This window comes from Salvelinus sp. IW2-2015, linkage group LG2 (assembly GCF_002910315.2).
Source record: "Salvelinus sp. IW2-2015 linkage group LG2, ASM291031v2, whole genome shotgun sequence".
NCBI classification, from domain to species: Eukaryota; Metazoa; Chordata; class Actinopteri; order Salmoniformes; family Salmonidae; genus Salvelinus; species Salvelinus sp. IW2-2015.
Genome location: NC_036839.1, coordinates 16,637,703 through 16,658,884, shown reverse-complemented (window position 1 = coordinate 16,658,884; position 21,182 = coordinate 16,637,703). Strand labels below are relative to the sequence as shown.

The 21,182-nt window shown below is 42.4% G+C and overlaps 1 protein-coding gene across 4 annotated transcripts in view; it reads right to left on the bottom strand.

The window, feature by feature from the left end:
• Window positions 1–17,645, bottom strand: part of uggt2 (UDP-glucose glycoprotein glucosyltransferase 2) — a 43,505-nt gene extending 25,860 nt beyond the window's left edge. For 3 of the 4 annotated variants that reach the window (XM_024004532.2, XM_024004547.2, XM_024004555.2), the window contains exons 1-21: window positions 17,457–17,527; window positions 16,893–17,029; window positions 16,440–16,522; window positions 16,025–16,155; window positions 10,378–10,490; window positions 10,002–10,179; window positions 8,981–9,077; window positions 8,819–8,888; window positions 8,634–8,734; window positions 6,715–6,814; window positions 6,322–6,382; window positions 5,989–6,080; window positions 5,615–5,765; window positions 3,766–3,885; window positions 3,453–3,538; window positions 3,202–3,337; window positions 2,787–2,918; window positions 2,070–2,234; window positions 1,792–1,915; window positions 1,599–1,697; window positions 604–698 (exon numbers count right to left, since the gene is read on the bottom strand). In XM_024004532.2, coding sequence (XP_023860300.1) covers window positions 604–698; window positions 1,599–1,697; window positions 1,792–1,915; window positions 2,070–2,234; window positions 2,787–2,918; window positions 3,202–3,337; window positions 3,453–3,538; window positions 3,766–3,885; window positions 5,615–5,765; window positions 5,989–6,080; window positions 6,322–6,382; window positions 6,715–6,814; window positions 8,634–8,734; window positions 8,819–8,888; window positions 8,981–9,077; window positions 10,002–10,179; window positions 10,378–10,490; window positions 16,025–16,155; window positions 16,440–16,522; window positions 16,893–17,029; window positions 17,457–17,495 — 2,310 coding nt within the window. In that variant the 5' untranslated portion in view covers window positions 17,496–17,527. The other variant, XM_024004541.2, reaches the window with a different exon arrangement.
• Between the last annotated feature and the right edge of the window lie 3,537 nt (window positions 17,646–21,182).

The following is a 21,182-nucleotide window of genomic DNA, read 5'->3' as shown; positions in this document are numbered from 1 at the left end:
ACAACTGCTGCCTTTGTTTTTATTTCCGGCCAAGGTAAAAATGTGTCCCACGTGAGTTTTAACATTTTAATTCCATCAAAGATTCTCCATGGCGGCTGGATAGTAATTAAAGTCTAGGGGTATACCTACCTTGCTTGACTACATTAAGAGCTACATTTGCATTGGTGTGGTGCAGGCCACTGCAGTGTAATAAATGAGGATTCCTAAATCACATTGGCGTGACTGATCGGTAGTACTGAGCAAAAAGTATGATTTTGGTTTATTTCATTTGTAAATGATAATTAAAGCATAGCTTAATTCATAGCTCCAAACGTTGCCAGTGAAAAATATTTCCTTTGTGCCTTGTGTGGATAAGGGAAAGTAGAAGAGCTGCAGTAGAGAAGGGTTTCGTAAACTCGGTCCTGCCCCCCCCCTCCCTGGGTGAACGTTTTGGTTTTTGCCCTAGCACAAACCACCTGACTTCAAATAACCAACTCACCATCGAGTTCAATTATTGGAATAAGCTGTGTAGTGCTAGGGCAAACACCAAAACGTGCACCCAGGGGAGCCCCACATGACAGAGTTTTGGAAACCCTGCAGTAGCAGAGAGCAGCAGAATCTCACCAAGTGTTTCAGTGCGTTCAGCAGCAGTCTTCTCCCTGAGGCCTTTTCAAAATCCCCAACGATCCACACAGTCACTCCATTAATCCCATCCTCATCTGGAAATCAACATCAATTACTGTACAACGCAACGTTTCAAACACGGCGACATTTCTGAAAGCAGAAAAGCTGCCATTGTCAAAAATCACTGAATCATTTCAAATGCTCAAATACACAGTGACTCAGCCAGTCTTGACAGAAAATATAAAGCAGGAAGAGATGAAAGTATTCCTGACAATTTTCTCAGTTAAAAAGAGGGATCGCAATCTTAAAGCTCCAGCTTGCTTATAAGGGAATACTGCTAATCCCTTAAAAGGGTCTTGACACAGACCACCTACTGACAGTGGAGACGGGCAGTGAGAAGGGAAATTAAATCTGGCTCAAGTTATATGATCCAGAGAGAAGAGAGAGACGGTGAGAGAGAGGCACAGTCCTTGAGGAAAGCACACTAAATCAGAAGGAGATTGTGCCACCTGTCAGGGTTTACTGCTTCATTCCCCCCCAGTCGCCTTCCTCAGCCTCTCAGCTTCCCTGGGCAGATCCAGCTCCAGCCCCACCCTGACTCTGAGCAGGGCTCCCCTGGCAGGATGCAGCAGAGTTGGGGCTGAGGCTGGACCACTGGCCTGAAGCCAAACTACTAACCAGGGCGCAGTGCAATTAACTCAGACCAAGCACAGACGGCTCCCCTAAAGGGCAATTTTACACATCCCTGGATCCATACTAATATGTTGGTATATTATCCGTGTGTAAAGTGTGAAGATCCGCCTGGTGAAATGAAATGTTTGACGAACAAACACTCCTCAGATGTTCCCGGTGTCGTTTAAGCTTCTCAGCTTTTTCTGAACAAATCGTTTATTTTGTTCAAGTATACGCAACCGTACAACACAACAGTATTTACACTCAAGAAAGAAAAAATATATAAAATCAGGAGTGCCACAAAAGTATACCCTGCCTCTTACCATTTTTGGTGAAATACTTCATTCTCTTTGCAATGACAGCAGTCTTGTCCTTGGAGTCCAGGTATGAGAACATTGTGGTGTCCTCCCAGTCATCTACAACTGAAAGGGGAAAATTAAAAGTATTGTAAATTGTATGAAGACTGTATTGTCAACATACACATTAACAAAAGGACAAGAATGTGGTATTTGTTACCTGGAGAGGCTGTGAGATCCAGATAGGTCCTGTCAGTGCTGAGGATGAGAGGGTTGATGCGTGGTACCATATTGGCCTGGTCCATCAGATGGTCCACCACATCTGTCCCCTCAGTCAGCTCGCCCTGGTCATGTGAAGTGGGTAAATCATATTATTTACGTAACCTATTCAACCGAAACAGTTCTCATATTCAATAACAAACTAAGATCTGTTTCCACAAATAAATGGACACAAATGGACAATATGATAATGACTACAATTCCCCCAACAGTTCTTACCATGTATACAGCTCTCTGGAAGAAGTTGGTGGTGTCCATGATGCGCTGTAGGATGACAGTCTCCAGTTCATCTGGGTCCATCTCCTCAGCATTGAGTGGGACGCCGTTGAACAGAGCCAGAGGCAGAGGGCCCAAGCCACTCTTCTTGTAGAATACTGCCCCTGCCTGTTGTCCCCAACACAGACCAGCGCCAGGGTTAAAGGACACTCAAGCTATTTAATTAAGTTCCTCGGCTTCAAGTACGCGCACACTCGTGAAAAAGCTGCGACAGCGCCTCTTCCCCCCCTCAGGAAGTTGAAAAGGTTTGGCATGGGCCCTAAAATCCTCAAAAGGTTCTACAGCTGGAGCATTGAGAGCATCTTGACTGACTGCATCACTGCCTGGTATGGCAACAGCACCGTCCTCGATCGCATGGCGCTACAGAGGGTGGTGCGGACAGCCCAGTACATCACTGGGGCCGAGCTCCCTGCCATCCAGGACCTCTTATATCAGGCGGCGTGAAAGGAAGGCCCGGAAAATCGTTAAAGACTCCAGCCACCCAAGCCATAGACTGTTCTCTCTGCTTCCTGTTTCATGAGTGATTTATGTATTATGAAGAAACCTTTAGAGGAATGTAATCAAATTAATCTGGTATTTTGAAACTGTAAAATACTTTATCTTATGGTTTACATTTGACAAGTACACGCACAATAGAAACATACTGTCCATTAATCACACCTTTCTTTTGTCATCATACTCGGAATCTTCCCCAAGAATCCTTGCAGCACTGGCTTTGGGGAACTTCTTCTTGAGGTATGCAGACACTGTGTCAACAGACAATGCCTCGCCGATCTCCACTTTGTTGTACATCTGCAAGTGCACAAAACGTCAGTGAGACTTGACCGTCCCTCTCCATTACATCAAAGGCACTGTCGATAACTTCCAGGCCTGCCTACATAGTCTGAAGCCTCAGGCCAACCCTTACTCGTCTAGTCCAATAATGTCTGAGACAGCGGCCCAACTGAGAGAGGGCACTATTATACAACTGAGAAACATCAAAAGAGACATGAGCTTGCAAAAGATTGTGCTTAAATAATTCCACAAGAAAGTGCTCGCTGGAAATGGGAAAGATTTACAAGGATGAGATACTCACAGAAACCATAGACATGAGAGCCTGTGATAAATCATACTCGTCGGCGATGTAATTCAGCAGCCGGAAAAATGCAACTCCAGCATCCGTAGTTCCATCGACTTCGTCGTCAGTATTGACGACAAACACAAATCCGATCCTTAAAGGAGCAGAAAGATACATTGTTTCAATTTGCAGACAGAGTCTGAGTCACCATCTGGTGCAGTTGACAGGTGCAAAGAGAAACGGGTAGTTCTCTGCAACCTATAAAGTACCTGAGAGGAATCTTGTGTTTGTAGAAGAGCTCTGCCAGTTTCACCAGCTCAATGCTCTCTTCCTGAACTGGGTCCAGCAACAGCACCTGAAAAAAACAGAACGTAAGACAGATTGACTTCTCAGCTAGATAAACATCCTTACAGAATCAGTTTACTTTGACATGTAGGTCTATTGTAGCACAAATTCACAAATTCATCATCCACCATCTATTATACAGGACTTCCTCTCAAAGATGAAACAACTGTTCCAGTGGCTTTGTGTCACAACCCTTCCCAACTGTCCTTTCTCCTCTCCTCTCCTCCCGGGACTCACCAGGTTGAAAAAGTTGCGTCGAATCTGGCGGATCACTCCGGGGAACGTGGCTCTGAGGAGCTCCTGAACACCGGAGGGCCAGCTGCGGTACATGGAGTCTGTCTCGATGTCGTTAATCCACTGGGAAAGGCAAGAGGAAAGCTGGTTTAGTGTGGAAGGTTGTGAGAATTAGTTTTGTCTTAAACTGAGTTTAAGTGTCCCGAGGCCCAAATACATCAGAGTAATCAGCACAGTGAAAGCTTTGCGAGCGTAGCTGCGTTTAATTAGAATTCAGTATTTTAATAATAAAATAAGTCACACTCGCATCAGCCAGAAACATTGTCAACCGTAACTCAATACCATACATAACAGCAACCTACAGTTTTAGTCTTGAAAACGATCAAATTAATTCAATGCTACTGCACTTCACCCCATACTCCCCAAGGAGCAGATGGTGCTATGTTTAAGCCATCTGAGTGAAAAGTGCATGGGAGGTTAGCAACATGTATAGACTCTAGTGTTAGGAGGTAGGGAAGCAAATGGCTACTGTAGCTTAATAATCCATTACAAGCCAAACTRGCACTAACAGAACTCTCTCTCTCTCCCCTCAGAAGGCTGAGAAACCTCCCTGAGTAACAAAGAGCCACAATGGGATACCAACACTCCTGTCCGTCTCTGCCCAGAGCAGACAACCAAAAGGGTAACATTTTCTACTTGCCTCACTGAGAGAAAAGACAGACAGCAAGCCTGATCGGAAGAAGACATTCTCTAGATAAAATGTCATGTTCATTTGTTGTTGTTTTCTTCAAGTTCTTTTCCATAATAAAATGGCAGAGGGGCATCATATTAAAGTTTGCAAGTTTTTTTATTTTATTTGATACAGTAGCTTTCCTTGGCTGGCTGCCAAGTGTATAATTGAGGTTTTTGGCAGACTGGGACTAGTGCAATAGTCTGATGACTGATCCTCTAATCCACACCCCGATGCCAGCACTCAAGACAAAGCACCTGCAATGCTGATCTGGGCCAGGAGAAAGAAAGAAACAATCCCTTCCGCAGGACGGTGGTTGTTGGCACTGGTTCATCACTCAGGGTGTTTTAACATATAGTCCTCTTTAAAATAATCGATCTCAGTCCTCTTTAAAGTGAACTCTGGGGTAAAAAAAAGCGAAAGAACTYGGTTCTCTTTGTACTCACACTGCCCTTGCCGTTGAATGAGGACTCTTTTGCCAGTTCACTTCACCTATTCTGTAGTCCGAGTCCACTTTGCCTTCACATTGTTATGTTCAGGAAGGAACCAAGATCCTTGTCCAACATTCACTCCATTCCATCAGAACGTGTTATCAGACAGCTAGATATACAGTACCTAATTACATTTTAGACGCTAATAGATTTAGTTAAAAAATGAGACACAGTAATAATTATAATTTGAAGATAATATTAACATGTAAATATTATTGGTAACAGAATAAATAGCAGAAGAAGGTAGATTAAATAATGCTGTAATTTAAAATTGTACACCCAGTGTAGGCTACTGGCCCTTTAAGAGCTACTTTTGATTTTGTGGTTAGTGCTTTCTGGGATCTTTGGGACGTCCCTACCCTAAATCCTAACCATACCCTGGAACCATAAACCTTAATCCTTTCCTTAACCATTGTAAATGTCAACTTCAATGGKGTAAAGTCAGAGTTGGGACGTCCCAAGGTTCCAAGATAGCAAGGACCTTGGTTTTGTACCCTATATTTTGATTCTCACCAAATATGTTGTCTTCTCACACCTTTCAAACCCCACAAACGAATAAACAGCGTATAAAGCTTTCTTAGCTTATACATCACATATTGCAAACAAATAATATGAACACCCTGACTCTCACCGTTATAGCTGGATGGCGGATGTCTAAGGCATAGTTTTCTTCCACTGGGTTCATGGGCAGTCTCAGTAGCTTGCCTAGGTTCTCTCCCTTAATGCCTAGGTTATGGAGGCCCTCCAGGATCTTGGCTTCTCCTCTGATAGTGTCCAAGATGCTACCAAACACAGAGAATCAGAGAAATCACAGGTCAGCATTCATTTCCCCCGAGCAGGGGAGCTGTCTGTCGGTGGTGCACTAGGCTAGTTTTAATCCCGTAGCCCTGGATCACTGAGCTGTGGGCAGCCAATGCTGAGGCTGGGGAGACCAGGGGGGAGAGAGAGCAGAGAGCAGGCAAGCTGACGGTTGATCCTCCCTGCTGAGTTTAGCTCTTACTCTACCTGAAGGGGTTGTGGACGTCCAGATCAATGTGAAGGCCGTTGATGAACAGGCCTCCATCTCCCGGATGGATCCCCATGGTCTCACTCAGCCACTGGAACAGAGAGGATTCCCTGTTGTTAGTCTGATGCCAACCAAACCCTCATCCTCTCTATAGTAAATGGCTGATATTACAATGTAGAAATAGGTTCTAAGGGTTGTAAGCTCTAAGATGCCAGTGGAAAGAATGTAAGAGAATTTACATGAATAGCCGTAAACAAATGATACGTTGATACCTCACATTAGACAAACAAGTGCACAGTCTTAGGAACAAACTGCTGCTTTTGATATCCCACCTTTTGGTTCTCCTCAATTTCTCTTCTCATTTCTTGGTTCACAGACACTCTTGTCAGTGATCTGTGGGAACAGTAAAACATGTAGTCACCATCAGCTTTTTTCTCCCCATTGAGCAGTAAAACCCCCGTTTAATCTCCCAAATCTGTGGGCCCTCAGATGGTATATATCTACAGCCGACTCTCTGTAATCACGCGCCAGACCGCTGACTCAGCACTCCTGGTTTGTTGTTCATAACAGCCGTCTAAAACAAGTTACACTCCAGGATCGGATTCAAGTCTACAAGCCGGGAGAACTTCTTATTTCATGTCAAATAGGCTTATTTATTCCTACAGACTGTGCAAGGTTGTCGTTGGTTTTTTTAAATAGAAAGAGTGTGAGGTGTATAGCTTTACCTGGCTTTGCTGGGGAAGTTCTGACTGAGGTCTCTCATAAGCTTCAGAGCATCAAACGTTGGTACAGACATGATCCTGGCCGCTGCCTGGAAGCTTAGATCTGTTGAAGKTGAAATCATTTGAAGTTGAACCAGTTGATAACTTTTTCTTGGAAAGGTAGATCACCTTAGGATGCCTACAGTACTTGGTGAAAAATGGCCATGCATAAAAAAATACAAATTGTTCATTTGTAATATATAGATTGAATCAAATATTGATTTCATTCAAATATTTGATTCAGACTGAGGCACTCCGTGAAACTGTGTGGAATGTGAAGTCGGTACATATATCATTAGCTCCACTTCTAAATATTTCAAATAGTAGACCATTTTCCCTTTTTTAGGACATCATACCATTCTGTGTTGAACTGATTCGGCGTAAGGGTTATAGAAAGCTTGCTTAGTCCTGCCTATTTCCACTCCACTTCATACAATCAAAGTAATAGCACACGGTTAGAGCAACACGTGGCCAAGCCCGGTACATTGAACCTGTGCTTGACAGTCTCTACTGAACATAAACTGATTGCTTTACTAAGCTCAAGAGTAAAGTGCTATCATTTCCATTCCATTCATCAAACTGTCACCACGGTGATCCTCACAGTCACTAAGTGCCACACAGGCTAGCACACAACGAATGGGTATGGCCAGGGGGTTTTCCTCAACAAGGGCTCAGACTTTTTCCTGGTCAGATCGAGTGGTATACACTGAGTGTAGACAAACACAATGTATAATGGGTCTGTAATCAAAAAGATGTTGCATAAAACTTACTTAATAGAATAAATAGTTTTCTGTCAACTATATACGTACTTTCAATGACAGCTGTGATGCATCAAGTCTATTGTCAATAAACACAGGTATACTTAGTGTATGTAAACTTCTGACCCACTGAAATTGTGATACAGTGAAATAATCTGTCTGTAAACAATTGTTGGAAAAATTACTTGTGTCATGCACTAAGCAGATGTCCTAACCGACTTGCCAAAACTATAGTTTGTTAACAAGACATTTGTGGAGTGGTTGAAAACGAGTTTTAATGACTCCAACCTAAGTGTATGTAAACTTCCGACTTCAACTGTATATAAATGTAATTCTGTATCCCCGCACGGTATAAACGAATAACTCGATTTCATCTCCTTCCTATTGGCCAAAAGTTATACAACAACACTGTCCATATCAGATTTTACATATCGTTTATGAGTTAGCCCCACACATTTATGAACGTTTGAGCCTGATGTCCTTTGTGGTAAGTTATCTCATGAATTGATATAATGTACCCAAGTGAGCAGCCACCTAAGGCAATTGATTAATGAATAATTCACGCCTGATGCCCTCAATTGACCTTTGTGCCCGCTCCCATACCCAATAATTCAGTATTTCTTCGTGACTAACTTGAATACAGGTAAACCAGAAAAGCTACATCCATGATTGGCAGATGAGTGGCAACCCTAATTAGAAGCACCTGCTGCTCATTAGTGGTTCCCTACAAATGCTGTTTTGAATTCAAATAAAATTGCACCTACAACACAGAAGGCTGCAAAGCCTAAACGGCTATGTATGCTACCCMAAAAATAATAATTTTTTWAAATAATAATTTAAAAAAATGAAAAATGAAGTAAGCTTTATGTGACATCTTTTCGAGTGTGGACCCATTACACCTTTTGTTTGTCTGAATTCGAGGGTTTTACGCACCAGCCAAGCTCCAGGGAGAGCGCAATGGTCCCCTTCTGACAAAATATTAAGAGCATCATCCTAATATTGAGTCACACACTCTAATATTGAGTTGGTACACTCGAGGTATCTATTAGCAAGGACCTTGAGTTTTTCCTAGTCAGGTCATGTGGTCAGGAAAAACTTCTAGCATAACTAATGGATGCTCAGTACCTTGAAGCTCCCACACTTTGAGAGGAGCCATGTCATTGGTGCTCTCTAACAGATGCTTCCGGAGCTCCCCTAGCTGCTCCTGCAGGTCTGGGTGGGCGTTTCTGGGATGGAACAAGACAGAAGGTGATACTACGGTTCTAATATTTGTTATACAAATACATTGACTTACAAATACATTAACTCACTTCAATTTCCCAAAGAGAAAGCCTTGGACTTCATCAATGTCATCCTCATCAGTGTTCGCTGTTCCTTTATCTGTGGAAAAGCAGCAGAGTTGCCCTTAATATTCTTCAATTGGCATCAGTTAAATATATATTTTAATACAGAATAGGAATGCACAAACAAACCTTTTACTTGTGTGTCATCCACAGCTTTGTACTCAGTGCTTTTTATGGCCAATTCAACACCATATCCAGACAACAGCATCTTTTGAGGCCTTGGCTCCTGTAGTGGAAATCAGCAATGGAAATATAATCTTAACCATAAAAGCATCTGTTTTAATTCAATCTAAGAACCAATGGTACTGATGTGTGTTTGTCATACTGACACCGAATAAGGGGGAAGCAAAACACTTATTTAACACTTCAAGGCCTATAAGAAATCACATTTTTTTCTTCATGAGCGGACCAATCAGTAGTGCATGCCAAAGGGCCTGGCATGTTAACTTCAACTCCACGACCCTGTGATTCTTCAGATTTTATTCACATCTTAGAGACACGAGGCGCTCTGAATGTGTAGTCTTTTACACCTACGCGGTAGCTCGTGAACTCTGTGGTACATCTCTGAAAAGAACACATTAGTGCTGCTTCTCACAGTGTCAGGCCATCCGTTACTCAGGCCCCAGCTAAACTTCCTCTGGTTATCTGTATTCTCCTGCTGAACACTGGCAGCTAATGCAATCCATTTGTTGTACAGCCCTGATGACCTCACCCTTTGTGGATGTTGTTCTTAAAGCTGCAATGGCCTTCCTGTCACCCCCTCCATTCCATCTTCCCACAGAGCTCAAAGTTGGAACCAGTGACCACAATGCACAGTAAAGCACAAGCCTGTTCTACATTAGCATGAACACTTCCAAGCTTCCAACAACACGCAATCTTACATCAGTCCAATATTGGACAAAACCAAATCAGATTTTCACATGTACAAGAGCACAGCCAACCATTATGAGTTATAGCAACTGAGGATCAAAAACACCATACAGTGGTAATTTAATAGATTACTGTTCAAAATAAGTKTGGTAAAGCACCCGGTTTTGAGGACAGTTGTTGCACCCCCTATAAAATCCCACTTCAATCCCTGGCTAAAGCACATCAATCTTTAAATACCGTTCAAAGCTGTTAAGGAAATCCAAAAAGCCTCACTACTCACGGCTACAAAGTGACGCAGCACATAGATGAGCTTGCCCTCCGCAGCCTTCTCAGCCAGCACCTTGTGGAAGGAGCCAAACTTTTTGGTGCCGATCTCAGCATAAAGGATCACAACTGGGACATCTGTCTTATTGAGTCCAGGGTATCTATGCTCATTCTTGTATAGATAAGGTTTTGGCCTGCAAACATGTAAAAAGAGAAGTTAGATTCCACCATTTACATACAAATCTATAATTTGTACTAATCAAACTTGAATAACATMATTTATTAACTGTTAATTATAAAATAACATATTTAAATTTATGTTGTTAGTTCACTCTTGCACTAGAGTGAGGTAGATCCTCTGAGGAGATGAGAACGAAGTGGTGTGTAGCTACCTGCCTGCAGCTGCCTTCAGGAGCTTCTTCAAATCCTTTGTGCTGCAGCCATGTTGGCCATGGACCGAAACAAAGGCAAGGCATGCCTCAGGCGGAGACTCATCACTGCCTATCTATTGCGAGCAGAGGAGCGACACAATTAGGCTACAGCATTAGGGCTGTGGCGGTCCTGATATTTTGTCAGCCGGTTGTCATGCAAAAGACTGCCGGTCTCACGGTAATTGACCGTTAATTAACATTAACACATTTAGCATCTCCAGGCCCCCACACATACAAGCCGCTGATGGGCGCCATTGGAACATCTACATTTTAAAAAGTATAATAMATTGATTTAATATATGCCATCACAACAAATTCATTATTTATTTCAGTAAAGTCTAAAGAAACATTATGATATGAAGAAAATGTATTTCAGAAGAACAGAATATGCGTTGGCCTACTGTATGTTAGTTATATGGCTATGCTCCATGACAGAGGCTGTAGGCTTGTTCATTTAGCTGACAAGATATGCTTTTAAGTCCCTTGCCATTATTTTATTTTATATGGTTTAATAGTAAAAAATAATATAGTTGAACTTAGCGGAATAAAATAGAAAGGATATTTTTTCCATTACGGAGCAAGTGCGCAGGTGAAGTGGCTATGTTGGGCGTAAAAGTGATATTTGAAAACAGGTCCGACAGTGCATTCGGGAAAGTATTCAGACCCCTTCCACACTTTGTTACATTACAGCCTTATTCTAAAGTAGATTTWTTTWTTTTWWATCCCCTCATCAATCTAAACACAATACCCCATAATGACAAATCGAAAACAGGTTTTCAGAAATGTTTGCAAATTTAAACAAATAAATACCTTATTTACATACAGTGGAAAGAGTGTGAACCCTTTGGAATTACCTGGATTTCTGTATAAATTAGTCATTACATTTCTTCATCCAAGTCACAACAATAGACAAACACAGTGTGCTTAAACTAATAACACACACATTATTGTATTTTTCTTGTCTATATTGAATACATCATTTAAACATTCACAGTGTAGGTTGGAAAAAGTATGTGAACCCCAAGGCTAATGACTTCAATAAAAGCTCATTGGAGTCAGGAGTCAGCTGACCTGGAGTCCAATCAATGAGACGAGATTGGATATGTCGGTTAGAKCTGCCCTGCCCTTTAAAAAAACTCACAAAWTTTTTGTTTGCTATTCACAAGAAGCATTGCCTGATGAGAACCATGCCTCGACCAAAACAGATCTCAGAAGACCCAAGATTAAGAATTGTTGACTTGCATAAAGTTGGAAAGGGCTACAAAAGTATCTCTAAAAGCCTTGATCTTCATCAGTCCACGGTAAGACAAATTGTCTATAAATGGAGAAAGTTCAGCACTGTTGCTACTCTCCCTACGTGTCACGGCTGTCGAATGAAGAGGACCAAAGCGCAGCGTGGTGAGCGTACATATTCCTTTTATTAGGTGATGACGCCGACAAAACAATAAACAATACAAAACAACYGTGAAGCTTAAGGCTATGTGCCACAAACAAAGTTAACTTCCCACACTGAAAGGAGGGAAAATGGATACCTAAGTATGGTTCCCAATCAACGATAGACAGCTGTCCCTGATTGAGAACCGTACCCGGCCAAAACATAGAAATACAAAATCATAGAAAACAAAAACATAGAATGCCCACCCCAAATCACACCCTGACCAAACCAAATAGAGACATAAAAAGGCTCTCTAAGGTCAGGGCGTGACAGTACCCCCCCCCCCCAAAGGGGCGAGAACTCCGGCCGCAAAACCTGAACCTATAGGGGAGGGTCTGGGTGGGCATCTATCCGCGTGGCGGCTCAGGTGCGGGACGCAGACCCCGCTCCACCACTGGCTCACCCCACTTTGGCGGCACCCTTGGTGCGGGGACCCTCGTCGCCGACCCCGGACTGGGCACCCTCGCTGGAGGCTCCGGACTGGAGACCGTCGCTGGAGGCTCCGGACTGGGGACCCTCGTTGCGGGCCCCGGACTGGGGACCGTCGCTGGAGGCTCCGGACTGGAGACCGTCGCTGGAGGCTCCGGACTGGAGATCGTCGCTGGAGGCTCCGGACTGGAGGCCGTCGCTGGAGGCTCCATGCCATGAATCCTCACTGGAGGCTTCGTGCCATGGATCATCACTGGAGGCTTCTTGCCATGGATCATCACTGGAGGCTTCTTGCCATGGATCATCACTGGAGGCTTCGTGCCATGGATCATCACTGGAGGCTTCTTGCCATGGATCATCACTGGAGGTTAAGAATAATCCTAGAGTGTCAGCTAAAGACTTACAGAAATCTCTGGGACATGCTAACATCTCTGTTGACGAGTCTACGATACGTAAAACACTAAACAAGACTGTTGTTCATGGGAGGACTCCACGGAAGAAGCCACTGCTGTCCAAAAAAGTTCACAAAAGTGCACCTGGATGTTCCACAGCGCTCCTGGCAAAATATTCTGGTGACAGATGAAACTAAAGTAGAGTTGTTTRGAAGGAACACACACTATGTGGAGAAAAATATCAACATCAAAACCTCATCCCAACTGTAAWGTATGGTGGAGGGAGCATCATGATTTGGGGCTGCTTTCCTGCCACAGGGCCTGGACAGCTTGCTATCATCGACGGAAAAATGAATTCACAAGTTTATCAAGACATTTTGCAGGAGAATGTAAGGCTATCTGTCCGCCAATTGAAGATCAACAGAAGTTGGGTGATGCAACAGGACAATGACCCAAAACACAGAAGTAAATCAACAACAACGGCTTCAACAGAAGAAAATAGACCTTCTGGAGTGGCCCAGTCAGAGTCCTGACCTCAACCCGATTGAGATGCTGTGGTATGACCTCGAGCAGTTCACACCAGACACCCCAAGAATATAGCTGAAATGAAACCGTTTTGTAAAGAGGTATGTTAAAAAATTCTTCCTTTCCGTTGTGCAGGCCTGATCCACAACTACAGAAAACATTTGGTTGAGGTTATTGCTGCCAAAGGAGTGTCAACCCATGATTAAATCCAAGGGCTCACATACTTTTTCCAYCCTGTACTGTGAATGTTTACATGGTGTGTTCAATAAAGACATGAAAACATATAATTGTTTGTGTGTTATTAGTTTAAGCACACTGTGTTTGTCTACTGTTGTGACGTTTTGATGACATATTTATGCAGAAATCCAGGTGATTCCAAAGGGTTCACATACTTTTTCTTGCCACTGTATGTATTTAGACCCTTTGCTATGAKACTCAAAATTTAGCTCAGGTGCATCCTGTTTCAATTGGTCATCCTTGAGATATTTCTAGAACTTGATTGGAGTCCACCTGTTGTAAACTCAATTGATTGGATGATTTGGAAAGGCACACACCTATCTATATAAGGTCCCACAGTTGACAGTGCATGTCAGAGCAAAAACTGAAGGAATTGTCCAAAGAGGACCGAGACAGAATTGTGTCGAGGTAGGTCCCCAAGAACACAGTGGCCTCAATCATTCTTAAATGGAAGTTTGGAACCACCAATACTCCTAGAACTGACCTCCCGGCCAAAATGAGAAATCGGGGGAGAAGGGCCTTGGTCARGGAGGTGACCAAAAACCCGATGGTCACTCTGACAGAGCTCCAGAGTTCATCTGTGAAAATGGGAGAACCTTCCAGAAGGGCAACCATCTCTGGAACACTCCATCAATCAGCCCTTTATGGTAGAATTGCCAGACAGAAGCCACTCCTCAGAAAAAGGCACATGACAGCACGCTTGGAGTTTGCCAAAAAGGCACCTAAAGGACTCTCAGACCATGAGAAACAAGATTATCTGGTCTGATGAAACCAAGATTAAAGTCTTTGGCCTGAATGCCAAGTGTCACATCTGGAGGAAACCTGGCACCATCCCTACGGTGAAGCATGGGGGTGGCAGCATCATGCTGTGGGGATGTTTTTCAGCGGCAGGGACTGGGAGACTAGTCAGGATCGAGGGAAAGATTAACAGATTAAAGTACAGAAAGATCCTTGATGAAAACCTGCTCCAGAGCACTCAGGACCTCAGACTGGGGTGAAGGTTCAACTTCCAACAGGACAACAACCCTAAGAACACATCCAAGACAACATAGGAGTGGTTTCGTGACAAGTCTCTGWATGTCCTTGAGTGGCCCAGCCAGAGCCTGGACATCTCTGGAGACCTGAAAATAGCTGTGCAGCGACGCTCCCCATCCAACCTGACAGAGCTTGAGAGGAAGAATGCAGAGAAGAATGGAGAATCTCCCCAAATACATGTGTGCCAAGCTTGTATCATCATACCCAAGAAGACTCGAGGCTGTAATCCCTGCCAAAGGTGCTTCAACTAAGTACCGAGTCTGAATACTTATGTAAATGTCATATTTWWKTTTTTTAATTTTTCATAAATTAGCAACAATTTATAAAAACTGTTTTTGCTTTGTCATTATGGGGTATTGTGTATAGATTGATGAGGGGACTTTTTTTWAATCCATTTTAGAATAGACTTAGAGTTATTTGGTAACTTTAGTTGTGAATGATACAAACCTTAGAATGTCTTAGAAATGAAAACATACATGGGCTGCATGGTGCGACTATAGACTATTGATTATTTGAGAAAGTAGCAAAGAAAAGCTTGCGCTCTGTTCCTTGCCTCRGGCTGCACAGCTGTTCCTYCATCAAGTGACCATATTTTCACCCATCAGACTATTAATCTTGCCTTTCGATTTAAAATGGTTCATTATCAAATGGACAGGAACAGGGGGGGAAAGACATGTCATCTCTATGCACTCAAATAGCAAATGGAGGCTGTGCGCTTTCCAGCCGTTTTGTAGGCTACTTGGGTTTTATAGCGGAGCATGTGCTTATTATGAGTAGCTGAGAAATAAATATAACAACACTTATTTCAATCCACTTATCAACTACTGTTTGAGGTGCGTGCTCTCGCTGCCCGACAGGTGATATTCCACCCAAATGCTGTATGCCATGGGCTCTCCAACCTTGTTCCTGGAGCTACCCAGTGCTTAGTCTGCACGCTCAAGAAAGGAATACAGGAGAGAGGAGATGGAAACGCATGATGGTGAGATATTCTGTATAGCTAAAGGTAATGTGTCAYCCAATTAATTATGAAAACATAAAAAAATCCCTGTTACTAGGCTATTCAAAATCAAATACAAATTCACTAATTGTAGGCTAACTGTATGCCGCCCTCCACAATCAATGAACCAACAGCATTGCCTATGGCTATAAGTTCTCTTGCAGACTAATTGATATACATTTTGGAGCGTAGCATAACAGACCGTCCAGTATGCATAATAATACAGTCCACACTCTCGACCAATTATGTACCAAAGACGCCTTAAATCAGTTTTGTTTTATGTTTTTCTGCTATGCGTAATATGCATAGGCTATGTATTGTATAACTGCACAATCATAATTTTAATTAATAAATAAACCTATGCATAAGCTCTAGTATGCGTATGGGTGTTTAGAGTTAAATCATCACCTTAGAAAGCCCTGTCCATTTTGTTGTGTTAGGCTTTGAAACAACATCTACAAAAAAACATGTTTTACACTGTTTCAACCTGCTATTGAACGCCTTTCTTCAAATTGATCATCACAGTGAGGTGAGTTGTAAAAGTATTTCAGGGCCTACCTGTTGGGATGCATGAACAGCTGGTGAGTAGGACCTCAAGGAGAGAGCAAATTTGAGGAGATTGACCTGGAGCGCCGTCAAAAACTGTCCAGCCTTCTTGATTACCAAGTTGTAATAGGAGCGCACAGACTCTGTAAAGGAAATCTGAGTCAAATGAATGCGCAAAGAATCTTGACTCTCACAATCAAAATCCACATAAATTAGTTAGTACGCAGATTTATGAGGTTTTCTCATGGACCAAAGACCTTTATTATTCATCAAATTCAATCCACATTTACATTTCTGTATCAATCTGTCTGGAAGTGCCGGAAAGAGGCAATGTAACAGATTGTGTGAGAAGCATTGTATCTGAGAACACATATTTTGTGGTAATAAAACTGAAGTGTTTGCTTGTCACATCATAGTGTCCACATACCTCCATTTTTGTAAACCGTTAACTCCTTCACAGTTTCAACAAAGTCCCAGAATTTCTCATTTCCATCCTCTGCAATAAACTCACTRAACAAAAGATTAGGAAATAAAAAGGTATGAACACAGGAAAATGTAAGTTCATTATGATTGAGGAACTGCAACATGTTACATTTAGTTGCTCTTATACCTGTCTTGTAGTAACACTGTCATTACTACACATTGTACTTTAGTAATTACATAGTTATACAACTTAGCCGTTTTGGTGGAATAAGGAGCAGTCCCTATTTCTATTGTAATTAGTACACAAGCATAATCTACATGCATGTAGCCTAGCCTAACGCTTATAAAATGGATAGGCCTGCATATATGGTATTCAGGAGAGACATAAGTAGTAGGCCTATGCCTTCCTGGAGACATGCGTTTTTGTTTTCCAGCTAATTTATTCAGTAAAATATACCTTGTCTCCAGGAGGAAAGGCGTCATGCTCCACTTGGCTTTCAGACTGGCAGAGACGCCTTTCGATGCGGACTGGACATACTGGACGTTCAGCAGAAGCAGCGACGACAACAACAACAACAATATGTTTCTCATCCTCTACACAAGACACGATGGAGAAGATTGACATATTCGGCAATAGATTAGATTTATAGAAAAGAGAGTGAAATGTAACATGACCCTGTAATGTTATCGTCTCAAAGTGCCACGTAGCTGTAGCAAGCAATTGTTTACAGATGCAATAGCAGCCAACATATTATGTGAAGGGATAGCTTATGCAGTCCATTGAAGAAGATGAACCGAATGAGATGAAAGAGCGTGACATAAAATAACAGGGGCGGGAAATCATTAATGTGAGAAAGTCTCAGTTAGCCAGGATAACAAATGATAGGCTAGTCAGRATAGCAAATGATAGCCTCACGTTTCATTTAACACACACTATAGGAAAGCTGCTTATATGAATGAAAACGGATTCAAGCAGCGTTACAATAATGTCAAGGAAAACGGGCTATGACAAGATTGTTACTTTGTAGCCCAATAAGCTCCCAATTGAAGCTTCGAACATTCTACAGACATTTTTAGTGGTTACAGTATTAATCTTCCTTACCCCGGTAATGCTGGCCGCTGCCATTGATAGGTCCTTCGCTACTTCTTATATTGTAAAATATATTTGTTTGTATTCTTTTTAACAGCCAAAGGAAAAGAAAACATTGTATAATATGTATTGGATTTTGTATTACATAATGTATACCTTTCTGAGAAGTGTACTCGGGCGTAGTTAATAAAATAACTCGTTTTTGGTGACAACATTTTGGGACATGCAATGTCATGGCCACCTACATGTTAGATTCTTTTTTTTTTATTCAAGGGGTTTGCGGAGCAACATCCCTACCCTAAACCTAAGCCCCTATCCTATCCATAACGCTTACCTTAAACCATTTTACATATCATTTAAATGGGGTAGAGACGTCTGAAGGATCCCTGATATGGAACCGAAAAGGCAACATGCTGCACCTTATATATAACCTACTGTGAAATAATGGGAAATCACAATCGAATTTTATATTAATAAAGCATGCCCTACATATTGGCTATGTAGGCATATGTGTTAATTTCGAGACTTGTTGTATCAAATCAACAGGTGTAGACCCTACAGTGAAATGCTTACTTACAAGCCCTTAACCAACAATACAGTTCTAAGAATATAACAATATATAACTATTATACTATTGTATAATATACAATTGTTATTTACTGCTGCTCTTATATTATTTGTTATTCTTATCTCTTAAAGTAAGAGATAAGAGATACTTTACTCTCTTAAAGTAAGAGATAAGAATAACAAATAATATAAGAGCAGCAGTAAATAACAATAGTGGGGCTACATACAGGTACCGGTACAGAGTCAATGTGAAGGGGCACTGGTGTCGAGGTAATTGAGGTAATATGTACATGTAGGTAGAGTTATTCAAGTGACTATGCATAGATAACAGAGTAGCATCAGSGKGGGGGGGGGGGGGGGGCAATGCAAAAAGTCTGGGTAGCCATTTGATTAGATGTTCAGGAGCCTTATGGCTTGGGGGTAGAAGCTTTTTATAAGCCTCTTGGACCTAGACTTGGCGCTCTGGTACCGCTGCCATGCGGTAGCAGAGAGAACAGTCTATGACTAGGGTGGCTGGAGTCTTTGACACCGCCTGGTATAGAGGTCATGGATGAATGGAAGCTTGGCCCCGGTGATGTACTGGGCCGTACACATTACCCTCTGTAGTGCCTTGCGGTCGGAGGCCGAGCAGTTGCCATACCAGGCAGTGTTGCAACCCGTTAGGATGCACTAGATGTTGCAGCTGTAAAACCTTTTGAGAATCTGAGGACCCATGCCAAATCTTTTCAGTCTCCTGAGGGGGAATAGGTTTTGTCGTTCCCTCTTCACGACCATCTTGGTGTGCTTATACCATGTTAGTTTGTTGATGATGTGGACGCCAAGGAACTTGAAGCTCTCAACCTGCTCCACTACAGCCCCATCGATGAGAATGAGGGCGTGCTCAGTCCTCCTTTTCCTGTAGTCCACAATCATCTCCTTTGTCTTGATCAGGGAGAGGTTGTTGTCCTTGCACCACACGGTCAGGTCTCTGACCTCCTCCCTATAGGCTGGGAGGTTTTTAGTCCCAGAGTCCTTAGCTTTGTGATGAGCTTTGAGGGCACTATGGTGTTGAACGCTGAGCTGTAGTCAATGAATAGCATTCTCACATAGGTGTTCCTTTTGTCCATGTGTGAAAGAGCAGTGTGGAGTGCAATAGAGATTGCATCATCTGTGGCTCTGTTGGGGCAGTATGCAAATTGGAGTGGGTCTAGGGTTTCTGGGATAATGGTGTTGATGTGGACCATGACCAGCCTTTCAAAGCATTTCATGGCTACAGGCGTGAGTGCTACGGGGCGGTAGTCATTTAGGCAGGTTACCTTTGTTTTTGGGCACAGGGACTATGGTGATCTGCTTGAAACATGTTGGAATTACAGACTCAGACAGGGAGAGGTTGAAAATGTCAGTGAAGACACTTGCCAGTTGGTCAGCGCATGCTCRGAGTACACGTCGTGGTAATCCATCTGGCCCTGCGGCCTTGTGAATGTTGACCTGTTTAAAGGTCTTACTCACATCATGCTCTCATGCATGTTTCAGTGTTACTTGMCTCGAAGCGAGCATAGAACTTATTTAGCTCGTCTGGTAGGCTTGTGTCATTGGGCAGCTCTCGGCTGTGCTTCCCTTTGTAGTCTGTAATAGTTTGCAAGCCCTGCCACATCCGACGAGCGTCGGAGCCGGTGTAGTACGATTCGATCTTAGTCCTGTATTGACGCTTTTCCTGTTTGATGGTTCGTCAGAGGGCATAGCGTGATTTCTTATAAGCTTGTGTGAAGTATTTAAAACGATTTTGGATTCAGAACTATTCTACCTGAATTGCATCTGGTTGTTTGTTCCCCTAAAGTATTAAGCCCACTAAATGTGATTCCTGACACAAAAGAAACAGATGTAGACAGATAGACGTAGACAGATTAGGATCAAAAATCGAATAAAATTGTATTTGTAACCTGCGCCGAATACAATAGGTGTAGACCTTACCGTGAAATGGCCTTAACCAACAATGCTGTTTTTAAGAAAAATAAGAGTTAAGAAAAATATGAACTAAATATAAACTAAAGTAAAAAATAAATGTTGATTTGATTTGATGTGCAGCTGCTGTATAGGCTTGTGAAGTGGCTGTGTTTAGACAAGCAGCCCAATTCTGATATTTTTTCCACTACTTCACATCTGTTCTTTTTCAGAGCTGATCTGATTGGTCAAAAGAGCAATTAGTGGGGAGGGGGGGGGGGGGGGGGGGGGGGGGTGAGATCAGAATTGCGCTGCCTGTGTTAAACCAACTGGAGAGTCCTTCACTATGGACACGATTACTCTTTTTAAAATGTATTTATTTAAAGTATTAATTTACATTTTTAAACTGTAGACTAATGACCATCGTTGGTCACCGCCTTTCAAAGTGTGTTGCATTATGGGGATAACAATTGACCAACTTGGACCTACACGTCGACTGCATGAACGTTACAAAAATTCTGTGATCATAGGTCATGAAGATTTGACTGCAGTTCTGCAGTTGCTCTTTACCAACTTCATCTTGCAGCCATCGGCTGCATTGAGGGTGGGAGGCTCTATTGTCAACCAATCATTAGGGTGTTTTTAATTTGTTTGACTGAAACAGGAACCAACTTTGCCTTGATTAATAGTCTACAAATGAGGCTCTCTCTCACTCTGATTATTTAACACATGCGTATGATTTCAGACGGTGAGTGTGTGATATTGGGTTTGGAGACATGTTTAGTTCAACATTTTAAAGAAAAACGTTTATAAGCAATGGCAACACTGCTGTTGCCATTGTTAATCTGAGTCTTGCTGTTGGAAAACCACATTACATGCTGACTACACCCGGCACGTGCGTACGCCACCGCGTGCACATTGATTTTGTCCATCCACACCAGACTTGATCAGGACACGCAGGTTGAAATATGAAAATAAACTCTGACCCAACTATATTAATTTGGTACAGGTCGAAAGCATTAAACATTTATGGCAATTTAGCTAGCTTGCTTGCTGTTGCTAACTAATTTGTCCTGGGATATAAACATTGAGTTGTTATTTTACCTGAAATGCAGAAGGTCCTCTACTCTACGAGATAGTTTCACAGTAATCTCTCCTCCTTCATTTTGC